Consider the following 15060-nt stretch of genomic DNA (forward strand, 5'->3'; position numbering starts at 1 on the left):
AACGAAAAAGAACGATAATCGTTGAATGTAAATACAGCCAACAATCAAACAATAAATCATTCACTTTTCATTCATCGTTCATTTTATGCAGGCATAAAAATCATCATTGGCTCGTTCACTAATCATTCGGTTTAAATACAGTGAATGTGAATGATTGAACGATTTCTTGTTTGAACAGGCCAACGATGTATCTGCCTGTATAAACTGCATGAGGGCACTCTGACATCATTCGCTCGTTCAAACAAGAAATCGCCAGGTCTTTACGGACCCTTACATATAAATAAACTATTGCCTTAAAGCAATCTTGAAGTGCAGTGAGTTCCTTTTACTTTGAAGGCTTACTAAACTTTTTAAAAACTTTTGACATGTCATAGTGACCTGTTAAAAGTTTTGAGTGGTCTGCCGAGACCCCCACCAATTGCTAAAACAAATGGGAAGAAGCTCTCATCTGAGCACTTCCACTCATTGGTTTTAGCAGTCATTGGGGGTCTCAGCACCCAGATCCCACCAATGAAAACTTTTGACATATCACTATGAAATGTCAAAACTTAAAAAAAAAATTGTTCTACTTTAAACACCTAAGAAAATTAAGGTAATTAGCTGTATTGTCATTTTTTTAGATAATTAGCTGTATTGTTATTTTAGACAGAAACATTGTTACACTATACTGGGCTTTGTGCTTTGAAGCTTTGCATATTCTTGGCTCAAGGGCAAGATTTACCACAATGAGTTGCAAGTATCCCTGTGTGAAATTATTTGCTGGCAGATTCTTCTTTCTTCCATCATTTTCCATTTTCCCATGGTAGAGCTGCCCATAGCTAATAAGGGAAGCTGCTCAGACTGGGAATGCGGCACGAATCATGGAGAGTTGTTAGGTAGTCCTCCAGCAACGGTCGGCACCAAATATTTACTCTGGGTGGAAGAATGCCTAGCCACTGCATCTCTGTGATACTACAAACCCACAGAAATACGGTTTTAGCAAAAGCACATCTATTGCTTGGTAGTAAACTTCAGCACCCATGATGAATGCTTAGTATCTTCACCCACTTGTGTTTATTAGACATCAGCTTTTATTACTAACTGGGAAAATGGTGAAAATTAGCATTTTACAGCCCATTGAAATGAATGTGCCATGATAATGATATGTTTCTCATCCTCCTCCTTTACACTAATGGAAAAAAGGGAAAACAGTGCTCCGTAGGGCAGTACTGCAATGCAATGATAAGAGGATAAAAAGGAATGATGGTACTGCGGTAACCGCGGTAGGCAGATAATCTGTTCAAATAGCAGCAGCCTCCCCAACGGACGGGCAAGCCTCGATTTTCAATGAATGGCAGATGGAGCACTGAACAGAAGACAAACAACCAGGCAGGTATAAAGGCTACATGTTCCAGAGCCATGCTATTTGTTGTGATAAAGGCGCTCTCACGGTGCTGAAACGCGTTGCCCTTATACCTGCCTGGTTGTTTGTCTTCTGTTCAGCATGCCATCTGCCCCTTGTTTCCTATTTTCTATTGAATTTACACTAATGGGACTTAGATATAACAAACTGTACATCCTGCTCCACACTATGTATATGACTGAGTACGCCATAAATGATGTATTGATCCTACCTCTTGCTGTTTTTCAGGGTCTTCTCCATGTTCAGAATACCTTGCATCTTGTATAGGAACCACTTGTCAATGGCTGTAAGTTTGTGGATTTCATCTAAAGGAATTCCTGTTTCTATTGCCTAGTGTGAATAATTTTTAACATCCATGTTAGTAACAATTCTTTTCATACAAATGTTCTATTATGTTTTGTCATTAGCTCTTAGTTCCTTTCATATCATCCGTCTATTATCACCTTGGCCATGCTGTACATACGGGTGCTGGTGGGCTCAGCCATCTCTTTCCTTAAGTTGACATCTGGGGCCCATGCTTTGTTCATTGGAAGATTTGGGGTGAAGCCATCTACTGATGGATGACACATTCGTAGTGCCTTCTGGAAACTTTCTTCAAATGTTCGACCAATAGCCATAACCTAAAAAGAGACCATGACAGATGAAAGATTTATTGAGAAAAGGTCAATGTGTGAACTTGTCAATATGTTCAAATGAATACAACAAATTAAGTCTTGAATAATTAGTATAAAACACTGAAAAGCCAAAAGTCATTGGACATGGACTAATATCATGCAGGACCCCCTTTAGCCTGGCGAAGAGCAGCAATTCGACGTGACATTGATTACACAAGTTGACAGAAGACAGCTGGTGGGGTGTTGAACTATGCCATCTGGATAGGCACCTACAGCTCTGTGGTATTAGGAGATGAAGCATATCAGGTGCAAATAGACCTCTCCACCACATATCATAAATGCTCAATTGGGCTCATGTAGGGTGAACATGCAGGCCACACCATTTGTAAGAACTCTCCAGAATGTTCCTCAAACCAATTTAGGACCACTTGGGCCCGATGACATGGTGCATTATCCTGCTGGAATATCCCATCTTTGTGAGTACATTAAGTCCATGGAGAGTTGCAAACGGTCACCAACAGTGAAACATAGCAGACACTGGTCAATGACATGTTTAGATGGACTAGTGTATGCAACCCATGCCATGAGAAGACACCCCATACCAGTACGGAACAACATCTAGTGGGTCTTCTGCTCCCATATCCCATAGTAACTAAAGAATGCTACACTGAGCTGTGGGATATGTGTGTGGGCCTCCTGCATTGAGTGTGGTTGTCATTCCTGCTACAGTCACAAACAATTCTAGCCAGATGCCACTGATTGAGATCATTAAGCATCCGCGGGCAGTAGGGATGAGCGAGTATGCTCGCTAAGGCACTACTCGCTCGAGTAATGTGCCTTAGCCGAGTATCTCCCTGCTCGTCCCTAAAGATTCGGGGGCCGTCGCAGCTGACAGGTGAGTTGCGGCGGGGAGCAGGGGAGAGCGGGCGGGAGAGAGGGAGAGAGAGATCTCCCCTCCGTTCCTCCCCGCTCTCCCACGCAGCTCCCCGCCCCTCGCCGGCCCCCAAATCTTTAGGGACGAGCGGGGAGATACTCGGCTAAGGCACATTACTCGAGCGAGTAGTGCCTTAGCGAGTATACTTGCTCATCCCTAGCGGGCAGCCATTGTACTGTATGCTGTAAGTGGTAATGCCTTCTATGATGTATTCCAGATACACATGTGACACTGTGGATCATGAAATGTTAAACACCGGCAGAACTTCGGAAATGGAATGTCCCATCTGTCTAGCACCCACTATCAATTTACATACTGCTATGTCATGACTTTTGGCATGTCAGTATATAATTATAATTGAAAGTATGGGCCAGAAATTTAAGTCATTAATGGTATGAGATTACTAATGAACTTACCGTTTTGAAATAGAATGAAGGATAGAATTATAGATCATACGATGAAGGAAAATACAGATTTATAATAGTAATCTTAGTACATATATTAGACTAACCTCTCCAACACTCTTCATAGAGCTGCCAATCAATCCTGAGGCACCATGGAAACGATCCAAATCCCATCGGGGTATCTTAGTCACCATGTAGTCCAGACTGGGCTCAAAGCAAGCTGTGGTTTTTCCTGAGACAACGTTCCTAATCTCTGGCAGCGGTATACCCAAGGCAATTTTAGCAGCAATAAAGGCCAATGGATACCTAAAGAATGGGGGGGAAAGGTTCAACAACTTATATTTTAGCAGAACGCTATTTTAATTACATCTATATATTTACTTTTAATTGAGTCTTACCCAGTGGCTTTAGAAGCCAAAGCAGAGCTACGGGAGAGCCGGGCATTGACTTCAATGATGACATACTCTAGTGAAGTGGGATGCAAAGCAAATTGGATATTGCATTCACCGACAATGCCCAAGTGCCGCACCACTTTGATAGAAACAGCCCTCAACATCTGACACTCTTCATTGGACAGAGTTTGACAAGGAGCTACAACAATCGAGTCCCCTGTTCAGTGAAAAAAGAAATGTGTGTTAGTGATTTAACAAAGTTAGGCATTTCCTAAAACGTGCGATAACGTGATTCATATTGCGTGATCTAAATGTTTTGGCGGGGATGGAGCTATAATTTACAGGGGTTGTACTCTATCCATAAAATGGAGAATGAAAGTGTGATCAGTAGGTGCCTCACTGCTGAAACCCGCACTGATCCTGAGAACAGGGGTCCCGTGCCCCCCTCTTCTGGGACTGAAGACTCTCTGCACCCACCCGTAATGACATTAGACTGAGTGCAGTGGTGGCCAAGCATAAACATACCCAACGTTATTCATTTTAATGGGGATGATGGGAATAGCTGACTACAATAATTTGGCTATCACCGGCAGTCCCACTGAAAATGAATAGAGCAGCACTGCACATGCTCAGCCATCGCTCCATTCCCTGTGAGGGGGAATAAGCCTGTAGTGAGGAGGAGGCAGAAAAATGACACCCCTATTCCTAGGTTTGGAAGGTAGTCTCAATGGTGAGACCCCCACTGATAACACTTTTATCACCTAACATAAGGGATGCACACCGATTGCCAATGTGAGGTCCCCAACCCCTTCCTGGATCACCTCTGTGGCCATACACTGTTTTCCTAACTCTCATAGAAGTGAGTGGGAGCTCTACTGCTTCAGCATCTTAAAAGTTACAGAAACTGCACAGCTTGCTATAACATGCTGTTTTTTGTAAATCCCATTCTCTTCTATGGGAGTTCCAGAAAAGTTTAGAAGAACCAGTTCTGTAATCCACCAGTGGGGAGTATTTCATCTCAGCCATGTTCAACTAGGATAGGTATACCCTTTATGTAGGGCTATTGTATATTTAGTACTCTGGAAGGCTCAGGTGCATTATAGAGTATTTATCTGGAGAAAGGTGAAATATATCTTTAACCCCTTAGTGACGGAGCTTTTTTGCTTTTTTCCATTTTTGTTTTTTCCTACTCCCTTTTAAAAAATCGTAGCTCCTTTATTTATCCATCGACGTCGCTGTATGAGGGCTTGTTTTTTGTGGGATGAGTTGTATTTTTCAATGGCACTATTTATTGTACCATATAATGTACTGAAAAACTTTTTAAAAATTCTTAGCGGAGAGAAATGGAAAAACGGCGAAATGGTTTCTACGGCGCACAAACTGCAACAAAAATGACCTGATATTTTTATTCTATGGGTCAGTATGATTACTACGATACCAAACTTATATAGTATTGTTTTTGCTGTAGTACTTGTATTTTTTTTTTAAGATATTTAATTTTTTTCAATTATTTTCTGCGGTCATTTTGTGCACGCGATAACTTTTTTATTTTTCCGTCGACGTAGTTGTGCGAGGGCTCATTTTTTGCGAGATGTCCTGTAGTTTCCGATACATACGAATTTTTGATCGCTTTTTATTGCGTTTTTTCTGGGAGACAAGGTAACTAAAAAAATGCATTTCTGGCGTTCTTTATTTTTTTTTTCGGACAACGTTCACTGTGCAGAAAAAATAACGCACTACTTTGATAGATCAGACTTTTACGGATGCGGTGATACCAAATACATATTTTTATTTTATGATTTAGATTTTTTAATAATAGATATGGCAAAAGGGGGGTGATTTAAACTTTTATAACTTTTTTTTTTTTTACAATTCTCAAAACTTTATTGATCTTTTTTTTTTACTTTACTTTGAAGTCCCCCTGGGGGTCTTTAACATGCGATGCTTTGATCGCTCCTGCAGTATGACGTAATGCTGTAGCATTACGTCATACAGCTTTTTTACAGGCAGTCTATGAAGCCACCCTGTGTGGATGGCTTGATAGGCAGTCTGCTAAGGCAGCCCTGGGGCCATTCATTAGGCCCCTGGCTGCATGACACCTGCACGGATCCCCCGATCTCACCGCGGGGGGGCCGTGTGGGACCCCCAAACAGCGTTCGGGGGATTTAAATGCCGCTGTCAGAATTGCCAGAGGCATTTAAAGGGTTAATAGCCGCGAATGGCCGAGCGCGGCTATTACCAGCGGGTGTCAGCTGTAATAAACAGCTGATGCCCGCGCTGTATGGAGGGAGATAGCGGCGCTACCTCCCTCCATACACGTCCTGCAGCTGCAGGACGTAAAAACACTATAGGGTGGTCACTAAGGGATTAAGTACTGCTTATTTTTGCTCTATAGTACAATAATGCCCAATATATTAGCATAATTTACAACGATCAGTCCAATGTTATATTTGTGTTCAGCCATTATAAGTGTCAATTGACAAATTTCTCATGTACCTTTTTGTTCTGGTACGATTTTCAAGGAAAACTACTAGTTACAATATTAAAATGGTATCCCCATCACAGAAATAGATGGCATACTGTATGCTCTTCATATTGAAAGGCCGTGGTTTAGAGCTGCAGCCCCTTCACAGTTTAACCTACACAGTAGCGCCCCAAGCTACGAGCCGTGTAGGGGACTGCAATGCAGCTCCATTAAAGTGAATGGGTCTTTGCTGCAATCCAAACCCTACTGATGAGAATGGGATAACATGTCTTAGCAATGTCCCATAAGCCACTTTTCTAGTATCATTAAACGTAGCAGTTACCTGTATGCACTCCCATAGCATCCACATTTTCCATGTTGCAGACGGTGACACAGCTATCTGACGCATCTCTTACCACCTCATACTCAATCTCCTTCCAACCCACAACTGATCGTTCCACCAAAATCTGGTTTGTCATTGCCAAGGCCTTAAAGAGAGAAACAAATCCATCCATTTGTATGTTATATGCGAATGTACTCCCAGCATCAATCATTTATGGCGCAGTGGGTTGTATCACCTGGTCGGTAACCTTCTCATTATGACTATTACCATCTATTCCCTGCAGATTTGTTATGTATTAACAATGCCACTTGAGTTATCCTATTATGATCTTCTGTGATACACTGTACCATTTATACTACTCTTTTATCATTCTCTCCTGCAGATTTTCCATTTTTTTAATGCATCTTGCTGTCTATTATGTATTTTGTATGTTCAATAAAGATCGGTGGTTTTTATGATATTTTTGACTTATACATTCTATAGGGAATGTATTTGATGTTTTTTAATGTGCCTTTATCTACTTTTCAATGGGTGTATTCCTATGATCTACAGCTCAGACAATTGCAACCTATGAATGAAAAAGACACCTGATCTGGAGTCACAGATGTACCTCTGATGATCACATAATAAATCCAATTTTTTTTCTATTGCTAAACTTCGCTCTACATTTCTCTTGAACTTTTTTCATTGTTTCCGATTGTGCCGTTCTAAAATGCTTTCTCCTATTCTATTCTAACTTAGTCTATTCGTTTCTTTCCATGTTGGTTTGCCTTTGAGCATCTGCAGTCTGCACCAGTGCACGGCTCCATTAAGTCGGCACGCTGAGTACTCAGGATAGGCTGTAGATTTCATGGATTTGAATGGAACACTTGTCCTCTAATTTCCCCCGCTTTGAAGAGCTCACTCTCTTACCTTTGTTCCCAGGTCTGTGAGTGTCTCCTTATCAGGACAAAGGCCTGACCCCAGACCACCTAAAGCATAAGCAGATCGAATCATGACAGGATAGCCAATTTTGTCAGCTGCGACCAGAGCATCATTTATCTGAAAACACAAATTTATTGTCCTGTTAACTTTTTGATATTGTTAAGAATTAGTGAATGCATAGACTGTATACAACTATAGGGTTATGGGAATCTTATACGACCGTCATACGTTTGTATATTAATATATCGTCTATCATTGCAATCCTGTAGATATTACTGCCTTTCCCTCGTTGTATTTTCAGGAAACAGTAGGACATTTACTGGCCAGTAAGCGCTGCTCTCCAGAAGAAAACCGCGCAGCAAGCCCCCAAAGCGCCTGATCAATAATGCAGCCTGTTTCACTACATTACCGAGGGCAAGCAGTAACATCTTTCTTCCACGGAGGTCAAACATATCTTGGAAGCAGATTTCCTTGGCTGATTGATGTCTGGCTCTGTCCCAAAATATTACCTAGAAGTGGTGATTCATACACAAGTGAGCAGGTAGCCTAATCAGGATTGTCAACTATGCGTAAAGTTCCAGACTGTCCATGAAACATTTTTTGAACGTCTTTAAAAAAAAAAAAAAAAGATGCGTCCATGATTTTTTTAAATTTATACAGATTATTATGTCTGTAATGAACATCATTTTACAGATGACAGATAATGTGTTTGTGTTGGAATTTCACTTATAGACATGAACAACTTTATAATGGTTTTCCAAATTATCCATAAAAATATTGGCTGTTTGGGATTTTTTTTAATACGTTGGCCATTTAAAAAAATAAATAAATTAAGTTGACAGTGTGATGTGTAATCACCATATAGTACGCATGAATAGCATCCTGTATACTTTTGACATTTTTTCTATAAAAAAAAAAACAACGAAGTTAACCCTTTCCAATCCAATTGTAATCCAATTTGTATCCTGTTTTCCTAGGGGCTTACTGTTTTTCTGCTGCTATACAATAGCGCCATCTGCTGGCTAAAGCAAGTACTGCATGAGGTGACTCGTTGGATAGGCTCCAACAGCAGAGTGGCTGACAATATACAGTAAGAGAACCCCGACGGATGTCTTTCAACGTCGGAGCTGTACAGCCTTAAATCATAATGTCTTAAGATGTCAGACAGTGGATTGGAAAGGGTTAATGTAAATCTGATTAATTAACTGATTAAACACACGGCCCCAAATTCCATACTTTCCTTTCTACGGCCATAGATACATTTTCTGGTCGCCCGTTCGTGAAGTAGGAGGTGCTTACTAAAGGTTGAAGTAATAAATCTATACACAGTAAGCACTTTAGTTGTCCCCCGGGATGATCATCGGTAGACCAAAATGAATCAGAAAGCAAATGAGGAACTTTTTAGATAGTTGCTGTTAGTTTAAAGAATTTCCTTATATTGATAAGGTAAAGGACTGAAGCAATCTTACCGATTCCACAGCAAAGCTTGGGGCGATGGGTTCATTAATCTCATTTAATTTGTCAGAGAAAAGCTGCCTGTCTTCTGTAAACATGATAGATTCCACTGAAGTTCCCAATACTCGCACGCCATACTCCTTAAGCACTCCACGCTTGAAGAGTTCCACACCTGGCATGGTAGCAAAATAGGATAAGATTTGTGTTCATATACAGTATGCCTTGTCACAGACCAATAGTTTTCATATTTGTGGTTTAGTTCCCATTGGAGTTGTTTGATTGGTATCAGTTTTGTGTGGGAAAGCTATACTCATGCGACGAACATATCACGTCAACCAGGTAAATACATTATAGCATGTATATCCTAAATGACTGGCTTCCTTTTTTTTTTAAAGATCTGTTAACATGTTGCATGTGTTTGTGCTAATACATTTCATTACTGTTGTGTCATAGGCATCATCTGGGTTGGCTTTCCAGAAATTGTAGTCTGAAAAAATAGGGCACTTTTTTAGTGTCCATGAAAAATATAGATGTTTCTATGATTTTTTTTTAGAATGGTAGGTCATTATGACTACTGTGTTTCCCCGAAAATAAGACCCTGTCTTATATTAATTTTTGCCCCAAAAGAGGTGCTAGTTCTTATTTTCAGGGGATGTCTTATTGTACTTAGCAGGGTTGGTCCAGGTCTCCCGCTGCTCTCGTGAGCACTGACACGCTTCTTGCAGTCCTTGGCTGCCCACAGACAATTGCTTCCTGGTTACAGGATTCATAAACCCGCCTCCAGGTAGTGATGGCTCCAATTGGTTGGCTGAGCAGCACTCGAAAACCAATGAAATGCTCAATGAACCAATGTGAAGGCTGTGATTGGTTCATCAAGCACTGTATTGATTGGCTGAGCAGCAGTCAAAGAACCAATCACTGCCATTGCGTTATGGAGGCGGGATTTATGAATTGGCTGAGCCATGGCATCGATTGGCCAATTCATAAATCCCGCCTTCTGCAATGCAATGGCTGTGATTGGTTCTTCAACCGCTGCTCAGCCAATCACATAGATCACATTGGTTGACCGAGCACTGCATTGATTGGCTGAGCAGTGCTCGAAAACCAATCAGAGCCATTGCTTCCTGGAGGTTGGATTTATGAATCCTGTAATCAGGAACTGATCTTCTGTAGGCAGGCGAGGACTGCAAGAAGCGCGTCGGAGCTACAGAGAGCAGCGAGAGGGATCTGGACCAAGACTACTAGGTAATGTATTGCTTTCATAATGCAGCTAGGGATTATTTTGGGGGTATGGCTTATATTTCAAGCCTCTCAAAAAATCCCAAACAATCAGGGTAGGTCTTATATTTGGGGAAACAGGGTATAATTATTGTCATTTTACAGCACACAGTAAGTGCTGGTAAGGAGTTCATATCAGTTTCTGGCCTAAAGGCATGCATTTCTTATAATCCTTATCATCCTGCAGAGCATCTTCACATGGCATGCATCTGCTTTGGGCTTTCCGCAGCAAATATGCTTTAAATGCACAGTGGCCAAATTCGCACATAAATGGTGCAGATTTGGCCATGTTTTTAGTTGCAGAAAAGCTGCGGATTTTAACCCTTGTATTGCAAGGGTTGAAATCCGCAGCATAAATCCACAGCATAGATAGACATGCTGCAGATTTAGAATTTGCAACGTTTTTCAAAAACACTGCAGATTCATTCGTGGCCCTTATTGTTTTTTCAATATGTTTGTAAAAAATGTTGGCTGTCCCTGATTTTTAGATAAAATGTCCAGAAAAAAAGAAAAATTGAGGTTGGCAGCCTTGGGCATGCTATGAATGAGTTTTCTTAAAAATGAGCAGAACCGATGGTGGTCGGTGTACCCTAAAGAACAATAAATTCTGTAAAATCAGTTATTAAATCTCTAACAGATACATATAAAAAGGTAATAGATCCTCTTTATTAGAACTACTGTATTCCATTTATGTAAGGATAGCCAGGATGTGACTGTATATCAGTCTTCGTGTTACCATCACTGTATGTTGGTTTTGTTTTGTTTCTTAGATTTCCAAGTTACAAGTCTCAAGACTGATCAATAGTAAAAGACAAAAACGTCAAACAAGAACTAAAAAATCGTAACATGTTCTACTCACCGCAGTTCAGGGCCGTCTGCCCACCCATTCCCAGGATGATGCCATCTGGTCGTTCTGCTTTAATAACTTCCGTGACAAATTGCGGTGTGATAGGTAAGAAGTAGACAGTGTCGGCCTGCTTGATTCCCACCTCATTAGTCTGGACAGAGGCAATGTTGGGGTTCATGAGGACTGTTTTCACATTCTCTTCCTGTAGAGAAGATATCAGTATTAAAAATAATCTAGCTCAGCAGTATAATCTCACACTAGTGCAGCGGTGTTGTATCATTACTCCCATATAGAGGGCTATAATACTCTAAGAAAGAGTCAAGGAACTAAATGATTTCCAATACTTTGGAGCAGAAGTCTGTCAATATGGTATCCATGTATTCTAATGCATTTCTGACACATAGGACTTTGCATTTGCACACAGAGCCATTTACTGCAACTTATACAGCTCTTTCAGACTTGTTGACCTTCATAAGCCATGGTTTCCGCATCATGCACTAATGAGGACTACCAAGCCGGTAACAGTTTTATGCAAGTTGGAATGGCTCTATAAAGAGTACATCTGTTCTGTACTTTAGAGCCACTACCAGTATGGCAGAAATGGCAGACTTGTATAATCCCACCCTTTTGTCTTTGGATGGAAATGATGTCACTCAAATATCTTCTTTTTTAGGGAGATAATGTCGTACTTCAATAGTTGTGAGGGTGGCAGGACTCCCCTATGGGACTAAGTACAGGGTGCTATATCCAGCAGACAGATTGCCATTGGCTTCAACAGTAGACAAATGTAGAAACGGGACAGCATACACACAGGTAGATATCGAGAATCTTATTATTGAAACAACTCCAGATGGACTCAGAAAGGCAGTTTCAGGCAAAACCCCTTTGACAAGCAGGGAAGGATAGGGACCAAAGGTCGCAGCATGGTCCTCATCCTACCGCTTTCTCAAAGGGCTTTTGTCGAAAACATTGCCGGCCTGTGTTCATCTGGCATTGTTTCAATAAATCTTTAAGATTCTTTCATATCTACTTACATTTATGCAGTCAAGTTTCTACATTTGAATGCTGCACTTCAGACTTAAAGGATATGCACATCTCCGCACTCTTTTTTTTAATCAATGAAGATGAAGACTTTTTGTATTTGGTTTTCATAAAACATTTCTGAATGTTTGATTTCTATACTTGGATTCTTAACAAGGAACAACAGACTGCAGGACTGAAATCTTAGCAAATAATGTCAGTCAGGCCTTAGTCAGACGGGCGTTTTTTCGCGCGATTTGCGGATCGCATGACTGATGCGCATCCGCAAATCGCGTGACCGGTGCCCGAAAATCTGCTCCTAGCCACGTTTTTTTATTAGAAACGGGCTGGAGCTGTCCAGCGCATTGCATTCAATGGAGCCGGCAATACAGCCGGCTCTATTGAAAGCAATGCGCTGCGGGCGAGTGTGGGATGAATTGTCGGGAAGGGCTTAAATATATAAGCCCTTCCCTGCAATTCATCCAGAAAAGTGTTAAAATAAAAAAATATATACTTACAGAGGCAGGACTCACTCACACCCATTCATGAATTCATGAATGGGTGTGAGTGAGACCTGCCTCTGAGTGGCTCAGCGCTGAGCCAATCAGGGGGCAGGTCTGACTCACACCCCCTTCACACCCACTGCAGGCCGGCCGCGCTGAACTCCGTCTGCCGGGACAAGGTAAGTATATATTTTTTTTTTATTTTAACACTTTTCTGGATGAATTGCAGGGAAGGGCTTATATATTTAAGCCCTTCCCGACAATTCATCCAGCGCTGTCCGGCAGCCCATTGCAATACAGCCGGCTCCATTGAATTCAATGGGCAAACATCGTTCTTCTCTGCCACAGCTGTTACAGCTGTGGCAGAGAAGAATGATTTGTCTTCTATATGTTCTCAATGGGGTCAGCGCTGCTGCCGCCGGCCCCATTGAGCGCATATAGAGAAGAGAACAGGAATCGCAGATCGCAGATAGGTGCAATCTGCGATTTCTGTTCTATAATTTATCGGACGAGCACATAAAAAGCGCTCATGTGTCCGATACCATTGCAAAGCAATAGTTTAAAAAAAAAATAAATAATTCGCCGGACGCATGCGCATGCGCAAATCGCGCAAAAAAAAAAAAACGCCCATCTGACTAAGGCCTCAGAGTAAACTGACAGCTTATTTTTCAGCTTCTCTCCTATCCTGCTTCCCTGTTGTGAATGTGCATTCACTGCTTTACTACTGAATTATTACGGAAGGCTGTAGGACAGTGCTGTGGTGGTTGGGGGTGGAGGATAGAAAGCTACTACTAGAGAGGGCTGTAATTCACTCTAGGTGACTTTTTTTGCATTTATGAGCAGTGAGGGGGAACAGGACCAGCAGCTACTCAGAGAGAGAATGAGATAGATTGAGAGATAGCTGTGTAGTATTGAATGGGTGTGTTTATGCTACACAGCCTCTGAAAGAGGAAAGGGGAGGGGGAGCTGAGCTTGTGCACATTTCAGTTAGCTGATCAGTGCCCGCAGAGGAAAATTTAAATATAGGACAGTCCATAAATCAAGCATGATGATTTCTAAATGTAGAAGAGGGAAAATTCAGTGCAAAAAACACAAAAAAAGTGCATCATTTTTTCTGCAGAGACTTAGTAAGATATATGTGTACAGATTTCAAAGGTTTCCATAGCGTTTAAGGTTAAATAAGTGAAAATACCTAAATAGAAATTAAGTATAAGCTTTGCCATAATGCTTTACACACTGGACAGTAACATTGTTCACTTACTTTCATAGCTTTGACAGCCTGAGATCCGGAATAATCAAATTCTCCTGCTTGTCCAATGGAAAGACCACCAGAACCCAAGATGAGGACTTTTGATACCTACAAATCAGGAAATGTAAAATAAACAGCATGACATTAAGAGTGCTTTTATGCTCACACTGAGACAGTGTAGTTAATTAAGAAGCCTTTAATTTAGAATAGATTGAAATATGATTCCTAGTAATGATGCGCAATTCACATTTCATAAAAGTTTAAATAATAAGAAGTGAAAATTGAAGATAATTCAGGCATGTAATGATTTTATGAAAACTTATTACTTCTAGCTTATTATTTCAGAACTACTTTCAAATAGATGGGGTTTTTTTCTTACCTCAATTCTTTTAGACTGTAGAGCAGGTTTGGGCATTACAGATGCCAGGGTGGTGCCTTTACCCTTCTTTATCATTGACAGGAAGACATCAAACAGGAACTGGAGATATGGGGGACAGCAAGATGAGTATAAATGTCTGTTGCATACTATCCATAGTAACTAGAGATGAGCGAGCATGCTCGGATAAGGCAGTAACTCAAGCAAGCATCGCTCTTCTCGAGTAACTGCACTCTCGTCTGAGCAGGCTCGGGAGAGGTGGCGGGGGGGGGGGGGGAGAGAGATCTCTCTCACTCTCCCCGCCGCCCCCCGAGCCTACTCGGATGAGAATGCAGTCACTCAAGAAGAGCGATGCTCGCTCGAGTAACTGCCTTATCCGAGCATGCTCGCTCATCTCTAGTAGTAACCTATATGTTGGTACTAACTTATACCAGTTAATCTAATGCATAGTAACATAGTATGTAAGGCTGAAAAAAGACATATGTTCATCCTGTTCAGCCTATTAGCTGCCCCCCCCCCCCCCCCCCAATGTCCCAATGTCCCAATGTTGATCTAGAGGAAGGCAAAAACCCCAGTGAAGTAGAGGCTAATTTTCCCCATTCAAGAGAAAAAGTCCCTTCCGACTACAATCTGGGAGTCAGAATAATCCCTGGATCACCAACCCTTCTGTAGTATTACAATTGGATATTGTATACAGTGTTCTAATTCAGTATGATTTACTATACCTCTGTGTCAACAGGCCCAGGACTGGCCTCAGGGCGGAATTGGGCAGCAAAGATTGGCTTGGTCTCATGCATGATACCCTGTAACAAGATGGATAGTTATGAAGATCCATAAAAATGTCTTACTGATTAA

At 41.3% G+C, this 15060-nt stretch overlaps 1 protein-coding gene across 1 annotated transcript in view; it reads right to left on the reverse strand.

The window, feature by feature from the left end:
- CPS1 (carbamoyl-phosphate synthase 1) overlaps window positions 1-15060 on the reverse strand; it is an 87460-nt gene that overhangs the window by 47976 nt on the left and 24424 nt on the right. Inside the window, exons 11-21 of the mRNA XM_066575629.1 lie at window positions 14931-15008; window positions 14209-14307; window positions 13842-13937; window positions 11070-11259; window positions 8947-9104; window positions 7466-7594; window positions 6554-6698; window positions 3753-3963; window positions 3462-3660; window positions 1846-2022; window positions 1614-1732 (exon numbers count right to left, since the gene is read on the reverse strand). Coding sequence (XP_066431726.1) covers window positions 1614-1732; window positions 1846-2022; window positions 3462-3660; window positions 3753-3963; window positions 6554-6698; window positions 7466-7594; window positions 8947-9104; window positions 11070-11259; window positions 13842-13937; window positions 14209-14307; window positions 14931-15008 — 1601 coding nt within the window. The remainder of the gene's footprint in view (window positions 1-1613; window positions 1733-1845; window positions 2023-3461; window positions 3661-3752; window positions 3964-6553; window positions 6699-7465; window positions 7595-8946; window positions 9105-11069; window positions 11260-13841; window positions 13938-14208; window positions 14308-14930; window positions 15009-15060) is intronic.

The sequence above is a fragment of the Eleutherodactylus coqui genome, chromosome 8 (assembly GCF_035609145.1).
Source record: "Eleutherodactylus coqui strain aEleCoq1 chromosome 8, aEleCoq1.hap1, whole genome shotgun sequence".
Lineage (NCBI taxonomy): Eukaryota > Metazoa > Chordata > Amphibia > Anura > Eleutherodactylidae > Eleutherodactylus > Eleutherodactylus coqui.